Source organism: Trametes versicolor, assembly GCF_000271585.1.
Source record: "Trametes versicolor FP-101664 SS1 unplaced genomic scaffold TRAVEscaffold_18, whole genome shotgun sequence".
Classification (NCBI taxonomy): domain Eukaryota; kingdom Fungi; phylum Basidiomycota; class Agaricomycetes; order Polyporales; family Polyporaceae; genus Trametes; species Trametes versicolor.
The window spans coordinates 186,177-196,848 of NW_007360338.1; the positions used below are offsets into that span (position 1 = coordinate 186,177).

Below are 10,672 nucleotides of genomic sequence, written 5' to 3' on the forward strand. Positions count from 1 at the left end.
CGCTGCGACTCCGTGTACAAGGACTTGAGACAAGGCGCAACGAGGAGACGATCCCGGAGCGTATTGAAGACCTCCAAACCCGTCTCGACGACATCGACACCCTCGGAGCGGACCAGATGAGATGGCTGATGGGCCTGTACGACAAGGGTAAGTCTCAATTCCATGTATTCGTATTTGCGCGTGCAGAGGATGCTTGGCTGAGCATCCACACAGACATCGTTGGGGACAACGAGGCCGTCAAGAACCTTCTCTCAGTCGAGACCGACACCGCATGGTTCCGTCAGCTCCGATAGGGTACGTTTCGTTTCAACCATTCGTCCGCTGGGTCTGAGATAGGTACTAACATGCATCTTCGTACACACAGCGTAAAAGTGTATGGATGGCTCACGCCATCTGCGCGCGCCGGTTCTGCTCGGCCACACGGACACTCGTGTGCCGTGCTCCCTCGTCCGCCCCGCTCCCTCAGCTGCTCAGCACGTGGTATATGTCTCTCACGGACATGGGTGTGATAGTACAAATAGGATGGGTTATGTAGTTCCCAATACACGTCTTGTGTTTCCGCTTGACCCCTACCCTCGCACGTCGGATCACCGTGAACGCATATGTGCCGCCAAGATATTAAAATTCACACGCGGACGAACAATAAACAAGCAACGCTAACGAGCGCGCACCCGGGTACGCGTCCAGTACACCCCGATGCACGGGAAAGTCGAACTTGCTTGCTTGTACAGTCATATACCACACAACAAAAACAGTGTTGGTGTGTGTTCTGGTGTGCAGACGAGCCCCGGGGTGCTCATCTGCGCACCGCCGTCCCACGCGCACCGCATGGTGCTTGAATATGAGAATTGCGTGCGCGGACGAGCCCAGAGGTGCTCGTCCGCACACCAAAAGACCTGCGGACGAGCCCAGAGGTGCTCGTCCGCACACCAAAAGACCTGCGGACGAGCCCCGTGGTGCTCGTCCGCGATGCTCGCACAAACGAGTCTGTACCGTACTATGTCGCAAGCGAGCCCCGTGGTGATCTCTCGGGACGCGCACACGCGTACAGCACCAGTACACTCGTCTGGGACCTTGCCAGGAGAACATTCGTGATCAGAATAGCTAGAATGTACACTGTTTTGGCTCTGGGAGTTCCCAGGAGAGTCGTCAAGCCGCCAGGAGGCGAGGAGTCTGGTATAATGGCTAAAATAGGCAGGTGTGTGCCATGCGACATGAGCCACATGGCTACAGCGCCAAATTCGGCATGCTGCGAGCTGCGACCTGCCAGCGCAGCTCTCCTTCTGCGCTTCCCTGCGCTTCCTGTTACTGCGTGTGAGAACCGCTCGCTTTCCTATCGCCTTCTCTCTGGGAGTTCGTCGACATTGACACATCCTCCCCTCTCTCACGTTCCGACATGTCCGAGTCCGGTGATCCAAATGCCCCGAAGAAGTCGAAGTCGCAGCTGGCAGTGCGCCCCGTCCCTCGGGTAAGTACTTCCGTCTGCGCGACAAGATCAATCTACTCACCAGATTCCCTTCTCACAGGGTGGCGCGGCCCAGAGAGCCGCAGAACAGGCAGGACCGGCCCCAGGAGGTGGTACGCAAAGCGCGGGGCCACGAGGAAGCAGCAGCGATGGGCGCAGCGCCAGCGCGAGCTCCAGTGGCGTCCAGCAGGTGCCGCCCGAGGGCGAGGGCATGCGCGGTCGAGGTGCGAGCGAGTGCGCGGACGCGGATGAGGTCGTTCCGGAGCACGAGGAGAGGGAGGTAATCCAGGCGGCCCAGCCGCCGAAGACGAAGGGTGCGCGCAGCAAAAGCGCCACCAAGAACATTCCGGAGGACGCACGCGGGGACGAGGACGCCAACGCCGACGACAACGACGAGATTCAGGAGGTCGCACCCCCGAAGAACAGCGCGGGGAAAGCGGCGGCGGACAAGCAGCCGGCCAAGGCATCCACGGGCAAGTCCCAGGCCACCATCCAACTGGTCCGCCACAAGGACTCTGATGCCGCAGACGACGGAGAGAGCGAGATGGACGTCGACGAAGAGCCGCCGAAGCCGGCTCTGAGGGGCAAGGGCAAGGTGTCTCTGAAGGTCAAGCCAAAGCCCAAGGCGACGAGCGAGGTGAGTACGCACATACCAAATTGCAGATCCCAGCTAACGTTGCGCGTTGCAGAAACCAAAGCGTACGCGCCAGAAGAAGGCCGACGCCGACGCAGACGACAACGACGCGGACGAAGACGCGCCCGCCCCATCACTTAAAGCGACCGACGTCAAGGTGAACCTCAAAGGCACAAACGACAGCGAGGCCAAAATCAAGGCGAATGTCGAGAGGAACTCAAAGCTCGCGAAGAAGGCCTTCCTCGGGTTCGGGTTCATGTCCTTCGCCGATGGTCAACCCGTCAGGTTCAAGTTCCAAGACGTGAACAAGCGCGGTGTCGTCCCCGGACGCGTGCGCAGGCTTATGATGTCCTTTCGCGACACGAGCGTCAAGAACTGGCTCGACCCGATGGCGATTGTGGCCAAGCGCAAGTTCGTCAACGTCAACACGCTCACGAAGGAGGTCGTCGACACCAACGAAGGCCCCCGGCTCGAGTGGCTCCCGGCCGCGCACGGCTCGTGGATCCAGTGCCTGGGCGGGCAGCACCGCAAGGAGGCGATGCGACTTCGCGAGTTGGGGCTCAACACGGACGCGGAAATGACAGAGAAGCGCATCGCAAAGCTGCTGAAGGCGAGGCGCGACGAAGAAGAGAAGCAGCAGGGCGTCCGCGACCTCCAGCAGACGCTGGAGAACATCAACGCCGTCTCCGAGGACAGCATGGTGTGGCTGGTGAGGGTTTACGACGAGGGTAAGTTCGCGCCCGCCTGTTTGGAACGCACGGCTTACAACTCGCACAGATATCATCGGCGATGACCAGGGCGTCAAGATTTTCTTGTCCACGAACGACGAGACCGCGCGGTACGCAGTCACGGGCGAGGAGAAGCTGCAGTGGCAGCACTACGAGATTACGATGGCGCTCAAGGAACACCAGCGCGGGACGACTATCCCCATGGTCATCGGAAGCGACGACTGGTTCAAGGATATCGTCAAGCCGAACATGTCTGAGCAGGCGATCAAGAAGGGCATTAGCCAGCTGTTCTCGTCGGCGCGGACGTGGGAGTTCCTCACCAATGTCCTTCGGCTCAGCTTCGTCGGGGACGGCAACACTATCCGCGTGAAGGAGCTGCGCGAGCGACTTCTGCGAAAGAAACCCAAACCGCACAACATCCACGACAAGCGTGCACACAACACCGTCGGCGGGGTATGTTTCGCGTACACCCACCTCTCGCGCCTGCAGCACTAACGAACTCCGCAGCTGTGGATGTCCGGATTTGAGATGCTCGCCGAAGACATGCTGTTCATCGCGAGCTCGTGTCGGTGGCAGATCTTCGAGGGCGACGACGAGGAGCCCGTCAAGGAAGGCGATGCGAGCATGGAGACCCTCGCAGGGTATGTCTCGATGTTGCGCGACCCGGAGTACACCATGCAAGAGTACTGGACGGCGTTGGGGTTGTACAAGGACGCCAAGTATGTGCTGACGCAGGGGTCCAAGTGCGAGGAGCAGGAGATCTGGCACCCCGCGCTCATGCTCAAGCTCGACGCCCTGTATATCAAGACCGTCCGGCCAGTGAAGCACGAGTTTGGCCTCGACAATTCCGAGGCCTGGAGTAAAGCCATGGGCAAGTACTGGAAGCGTATGGAGGCGATGTGCGTGGAGTGGTGGACGTCAGCTCCTCACGGGCCCTCGACTGTAGACACCGAGCAGGCACAACAGTACGCACTCGCCAAGCTCCGGTGGATAAAGCTTCTGCGCGAGACGAAGCAAACACTGGACCTGCCATGGCCGACGCGCTCTGCGCTCGAGGACATGTACGAGGCACTGTTCGCCGCTGGATTTGGTGTCGCCTATGTGAGTACTCGCCTCTTTCTAGCACGTCGAGGACATTTTCAGCCCCCCGGACGAGCACCCTGGGGCTCGTCCGCACCTTCGACGCTTGCGGACGAGCCCCAGGGTGCTCGTCCGTCGTCTCGTGCGCAGTACGGCCCCCTGGTCGAGCCCCAGGGTGCTCGTCTGCTTGTTCAACGATCGCAGACGAGCCCCCAGGGGCTCGCCCGCCGTCTTGTGCGTCCCCAGACGAGCCCGGGGGTGCTCATCCGGGAGATGTCACTGTGCATGACGTGCACAGCGGACCAGCACCCAGGTGCTCGTCTGCGACGATGCAAGATGCTATGTTACACATTTGCTAATACCGCCGCAGCTGAGCCGTATCATGGACCCAATGGCCGACCGGGCCATGTACATGAATGTCACAGACGTCTGGGACCACACGTCCAACATGCAAGAATACGTCAAGGACCCCGACATCATGGCCTGCGGTAGCAATTTTCCTCGCACGGTAAGCACCTCGTATACGAAACACATTTCCCCGGGCTAACTAATACCGGATGGCAGCTGTGGCAGTGGATACTCAGTCATCGTCTCGAGCTATTGCAGCTTGACACAATGCTCTCGAAGCGCATTTCGCTCGAGGCCACTCGGTTCTACAACCTCAACTTGAACGGCTGGCGGGTTGCTGGCAAATTGGCCATCGACAAGAAAACGGCTAAATTCGAGAAGGAGACTGAGTCCTGGATCCAGGTGCTCGGTGAAGACGGATGGACGCCATCCGACCAGGATGCACTCAGTGAGATTGCGGAGCTTCTCAGCAACCATGTTCCCAAACCGGTCAAAATCGACAAGCTAGCCGCTCGCAAGCTCAGCCGTCCTCCACGCGCCGTCACGTCTTCGCTCCCAAAGGCTTCAGTTGCCAAATACGAGTGCCTCCGGTTCCTTTCGCTCAACGCGCTCGAGTGGAGGAACATCGATGGCAGCGACCGCCCGAAGGAGCTGGCTGGTCTCGCTTTCTACGTCTTTATCGCGCACAAGCTGTACGTGAAGCAGACGGAGATCGCCGTCAAGACCGACGTCGGTCTCAAGTTGCGCGAGGACTTCCTCAAGTTCTTGTCAGACAACTGGAAAGTCTCCCACAGCATCGAGCCGTCGGTCGTGGTGGAGAAGACGCGCACGCAGTGGGACGACCCGATCGTCGCGCGTATCCTCACTGACGCGCCCCCTCCAAAGAGGACCCGGGAAGAGGCCCTAGTCGTATACGACCACCACCAAGCGGAGGCACGGTGGGACACGTACGCCCTCGATCTCAAGAAGTTCGTTATGATGGCGAAAGCCGCCTCGTTTGCGCGCAACACGCCCGGCGAACCCGACACCGTCAACTCCGAGTTCGCAGCGGCCATGGACACCGCCATTGAGGTACGCTAACTGTGCGGTCTGTATCATTAGATATCCTAACTTGTTCCCTCTAGGCAGCCGTACGGAATGTCAACCGCATCGAGTTCCGTCGTCATCACGGCCCGGCGGCGACGTATGTTCAGCCCACGTCGACCCTACGTCTCATTCCACACCCGCCCATCCACGCTGTCCCTGACCCGCACTCTTATGCGACCGTTGCCGCCTTCCAGACCGCCAGCCCCGAGTGGCACGCCAACTTCGTTATGAAGCGGTCAGCGTACCACGCGATGCTTCTGAAGGAGAAGCAGGCGACTCCGAGCCTCATTGTCCCCGAGCTCTCCTCGATTCTCCCGCAGGACATTGCGGAAACCGAGTTGCCGCGTCCAACAAAGACCGAGGACGGCGAGGAGGCGGACCCGTTGCAGGTCTTGGCAGACGCAGCCAAACGGGAGGTCAGCAACGCGTTCTTAGGGTTAGGGTTATGAGGGTACCCAGGTGTGCCCAGGTGTGAGAATATGCCTAAGCCCTAACCCTAGAATGTATGCCATAGGGTCAGGCCTTGCCATATCGGGACAGCCCTATACCGAGCTATTGTAGCTAGCCATACACGGACTGCAGTACAGGGCATGTCTCCAGGAGGCATGCCTCTGCATGCACGCTGGGATGCACTGGTACATGGGCAGTGTGCAATGCGTGTCTCCTGGAGACATGCATTTTACAAGTGCGCAAATGTGCAGCGTGCAGGTGCATGCCTCCCGGAGACATGCTGCTGCATGCACAGCGCTGAGCCGCACTGGCCTACCATTCACATGCACCCTCATGTACATGCATGCCTCCTGGAGGCACGTCTTGCACTGCAGAGCCAATTAGTGGGGCATATACACATGTCTTCTAGAGGTACACTTTGTAGACATAGTCAAATATTACATACACACTCAATTGTGCTTTGCGTATCCCAGATCTGAGCACTCTGTATGTCATTCAGTGCATTCTGAAGGTGCGTGGTAAGGATCAGAATCACATTTGATTCAAACAAGGACAGATATAGTTGCAACCGGTTGAACGGAAGCTGCGTATTTGTAAGGACTATGTGGAGCAGAATAGCAAGAAACTAGATAACTGCAGCACAGACCGGGCACTCAAAATAGGTACAAGGGAGAGGGTAATCGAAAAAATTCCCCTTGAAGAGGTCAGCTTTGTCCTGAAGATGGGGAGCAAGATCAAATATCTCGTCAATAAAGCTGTACACATCATCAGGGCACCCAGACGTGTGCTCGTAGCAGCGCATAGAGTAAATTGTGGACTCAAAAGAAAATGGGTACGTGCGGTCGCTAAAGCCATGCTGGATTGGGAGCTGAAGAAGCTTCTTCCACAGCTTATAGTGGAATGGGGTAAACTTGTGATCGTGCATAGATGTAAGGCCTCGGTGACCGTGGCTGTGCCGCGGTCGGGTTCTGGCGCTTAGGCGCCCGTGGGCAGTGGCTGGACATGGACTGTATAGCACCATCCCGGGGCCTCAGCGCCGCCGTTCTCATTTGTATCCTCATCTCATACGCCTATATTCAAGACTCTGTGCAACTCACACTGGTTTGATAAGGCGATACTACTGTTACTTACATTTTTTTGAGTTCACTTCTAGTCTAATCAACAGAAGAAGACTGAGGATACTTATCCGGTGATGGATACCACGGTGCGTCATTCCCCTTCACAGGAAGGCGGTAGCGAGCCCGTTCCCCAAGGATCACGACCTCCAGAAGGTCCTGATCCCGGACGAGCTCTGAGAACGCTCCCCGGACCACCCGGACAAAACACTTCGAGCTCCGGATCTTCCTCCCAAACGGGGGGATCCAGCGCTCAAAGTTTCACGACGGCATACTCGGACAGTGATGGCACTGTCCGAGGTGATCCCATCCCCTCCCAAGGTGACGATCCACCGCCCTGGGAAGGCGGTAATCCCAATACCGCTGGACCTCGTTGGCCAGCCTCAAACATCACCGGGGCCGGTGCCGAGATGACACCGCCCTCACCATTGCCATTAGGTGGACCGCAGTGGGATGGAATGGCATTCCACACTACCGCCGCGAGCAGGGAGCGTCTGGGACAGTATAACACCGCCTCAGATCTCACCCCTCCTCTGGCGGACCCACTACGAGTCCGTGGCGCGACGGCGGAACCGCCCACCATGCAACAACCGCACCCACAGGTGCTGCACACGGGACCACCGCGGTGGGACGGCCCTGGCATGCCACCGAGTATCTCGAACGACCCATTCAGGATATATCCTAACATGGGTCCCCCGATGATGCCCGGCGGTGGATATCCCATGCACCCGGGACCCATGATACAGGGGTACTCGGCGCCTCCAGGAGCTATGGGTTATACATACTACCCTGGGCCCCAGGGGTATGGACTATACCCATCTCAAGGGTACAGTATGTCCCAGGCGCCCCAGACCACGTACGCCAAATTGTTGTACGGCCCTGCAGTTATGGGTGTCCCGGGCGGGTTAGGGTTATGAGCGGCCGGTGGGCGACCGCAGGGTCAGAATAACCCCTACGCCCTAACCCTACGTGCGTGCCTACTAGGGTTACAACAGGCGCCGTGTGCCCTATCTCTATAAAACCCCATCCTGAGCTCAGGATGCCGGAAGCGAACGGAAGCGAGCACGGAAGCGAGGCCATATCTCAGGAACCGTTAAAGAAACCTTCTCGCTTTCGCAGGTTTTCCGGTTGCCCTGCTTCTTGGCTACACGATGGTGGTAGTTACGAGCTGGTGGCTGTGCTCCTCGGCCCGTAATCGCCTCGCTTCCGTCGGAAGCGAGTGTAACGGAATGGAAGCGAGGCCATATCTCCTTCAAAACCATGGATGCGAGTACATATTTTGGTATATTTGGGTAGCCCTCGACCAGGGCTATTCAAATCTGGTGTGATTGTGGCTGTGCACCCACTTCGAAGTGATGCCCCCTCTGCCACCTTGGCTGTGCCCTGGCCACTACTGAGGGTACCTTCTGGGTACATATTGCCCTTATTTCATCTGATAATAGCTTCAACAATGCACTACTACCAGCATGTTATCGCACACCAGATATAGGAGTCAGCCTGTGTCTGCTAGCACGGAAGCGAGGCCATATCTCCACCGCAACCATGGAAGCGAGTACATATTTTGGGTCAATCTGATAGCCCTGATCAATAGCTACACATAGGTGGTGGTTTCGTGCCAGTGGCTGCGCTAGTTCTCTCGCAATTCTCTTGCATCCGTTGGAAGCGAGCACGGAAGCGAGGCCATATCTCCACCAAAACTATGAAAGCGAGTGATTTTTTTTGCATCATCCTATAGCCCTCGTTGATGGCTACATAGTGAGGATAAGTATGTCTCAGTAGCATCAATATATAGCCCACAAAGTTCTCGCTTCCGCTGAAAGGGGGCGTAATGGGATGAAAGCGAGGCCATATCTCCACCGCAACCATGGAAGCGAGCACATATTATGACACACTCTGATAGCCCTCGTTGATAGCTACGTAATGGCGGTTGTTTCGTGCCAGTGGCTGTACTAGTTCTCTCACAATTCTCTCGCTTCCATCACAAGTGAGCAGGACCTGGACACGGAAGCGAGGCCATATCTCCACCAAAAATATGGAAGCGAGTGAATTTCTTGGCATCATCTTATAGCCCTGATTAATGGCTACATAATGAGGATAAGCATGTGTCAGTAGCCCCAACATATAGCCCACAATGTCCTCGCTTCCACCCAAATATAGTGTAATGGGACAGAAGCGAGGCCATATCTCTGTTGCAACCATGGAAGCGAGCACATATTATGGCACACTCTGATAGCCCTCATAAACAGGCGCAAAAAAAGTCTCCGCTAGGGTTAGCCCTAGCCATTAGACGCCATGGCTAGGCAAGCGCCCGCTGGCACAGCTTTTGCCATCCCTCTCACGCGCATGGTTGTGCGCACCGTGTCTGGCACGCGGGTCTATACCCCATGTTTTGGCAATGTAATAAAGTAGTATACCCCTAATAGCGACCTCGCGCCTCGGTACTTGTCTATCAACCCACATTACGACTTCATACTCTCTGATTGCCAATATATTTGTATATAACACCGTCCGGTGGTGTCTGCATCGCGCAAACACGACACTATTACAGTTGTATACCATTTTGTGCATGTTCCTTCGGCAGACGCTCCCAAAATAGCACATGTGTGCTGTTTCGCACCTCACGAGGTAGGAAATACGTACAAAATCTCGTTTATTGCGCCCCAGTCACCGCCGGTTTGTGGTCTCGCCGACGCAGTTATTTACGACCGAGGTCCGAGGTAGGGTGTCTTTGCGACCCGTGCACCAAGACCGAACACAGATTAAATGTAATAATTACGAGTGTACGTACTCAGCGGGCAGGCGAAATGAGACGGCAACATGCAGGGTCGATCACGCGGCAGCCATGTGCAGACAGCGCAACAGTCAAACTTTGCATTTTATATACCACACTCTTTATCGCCGCTCCTGCTCTCATACGTCGATCACCATTCTCACTAACTGCACGCTGCCGAATGTCGACCTGGTCTTCCTTCGACAGCCCACCGCCAGAGGGCATGATGGACGTGACTAGTGACAGCGACGATGCCTCCACTAGCGACGCCGACGATGCGTCCATGTGGAATGATTTACCGGAACTCGAGGAGGTGGACGACGTACCGGAGCTCCTGGAATTGGACGACATACCGGCGCTCCAGGAATTGGACGACATCGAGCCCTCAGCGTCGAATGACCTATCAGGGAGCCTCTGCCAGCCCAGTGCAATCCTCGGGTATGTGTACATGGAACCCAATGATTCTAATATTCACCATGTGAGCGGAGATGTATGTGTCTTCTGTCTGGTGTAGTATGCGCCTCGCCAACCAACTGACCGATATTGTTGCATGATGTAGACAATCCGCGCGTTGACTGCCTCCTTTCGCTCAACAGCGAGTGCTGGTGCAACCATCATGTGGGGAGAAGTCTCGTTCAGCTATGGCACCGTATCCCTCGATCACAACTTGCGGCCACGCCACACCATTGCCACCGAAATCCAGGGTCTCTACGACCGTGCCTCCGGCTATGATGAGCAAGCGCAGGACGCGCAGGAGGAGCTCGAGAGCGAGGACCCGGAGATGGTTCGGACCCTCACGCCAGAGGGCCTGAGGACGCACCAGGAGCACATGGCGCTCCTCGCTCGCGAGGTGGCATCCTGCGAGACCATGCGTGACCAGCTCGAAATGCAGGCACGCTTGCTGGAGGAGGCGCAGGCTCTCGGCATGACCGACGAAGAGTGGCGCGCGCACTATCTTGATGGGATGTGAGAGAACTCGGTGAGTGCGTACAGGTT

The 10,672-nt window shown here is 57.0% G+C and overlaps 3 protein-coding genes across 3 annotated transcripts; all 3 read left to right on the forward strand.

The window, feature by feature from the left end:
- Window positions 1–1,396: 1,396 nt before the first annotated feature.
- On the forward strand, window positions 1,397–5,790 carry TRAVEDRAFT_54502 (uncharacterized protein; the record flags this gene model as incomplete). Its single annotated transcript, XM_008047419.1, has 9 exons — window positions 1,397–1,468; window positions 1,527–2,102; window positions 2,155–2,827; window positions 2,877–3,280; window positions 3,335–4,141; window positions 4,206–4,226; window positions 4,278–4,415; window positions 4,472–5,326; window positions 5,380–5,790. 9 exons carry the CDS (start codon window positions 1,397–1,399, stop codon window positions 5,788–5,790), a joined length of 3,957 nt encoding a protein of 1,318 aa, XP_008045610.1.
- A 1,697-nt stretch (window positions 5,791–7,487) lies between these two features.
- TRAVEDRAFT_25057 (uncharacterized protein) lies at window positions 7,488–7,823 on the forward strand (the record flags this gene model as incomplete). Its single annotated transcript, XM_008047362.1, has 1 exon — window positions 7,488–7,823. One exon carries the CDS (start codon window positions 7,488–7,490, stop codon window positions 7,821–7,823), a length of 336 nt encoding a protein of 111 aa, XP_008045553.1.
- Window positions 7,824–9,857: 2,034 nt separating this feature from the next.
- Window positions 9,858–10,646, forward strand: TRAVEDRAFT_54503 (uncharacterized protein; the record flags this gene model as incomplete). The annotated part of the gene is made up of 2 exons (XM_008047420.1): window positions 9,858–10,166; window positions 10,236–10,646. 2 exons carry the CDS (start codon window positions 9,858–9,860, stop codon window positions 10,644–10,646), a joined length of 720 nt encoding a protein of 239 aa, XP_008045611.1.
- Window positions 10,647–10,672: the final 26 nt, after the last annotated feature.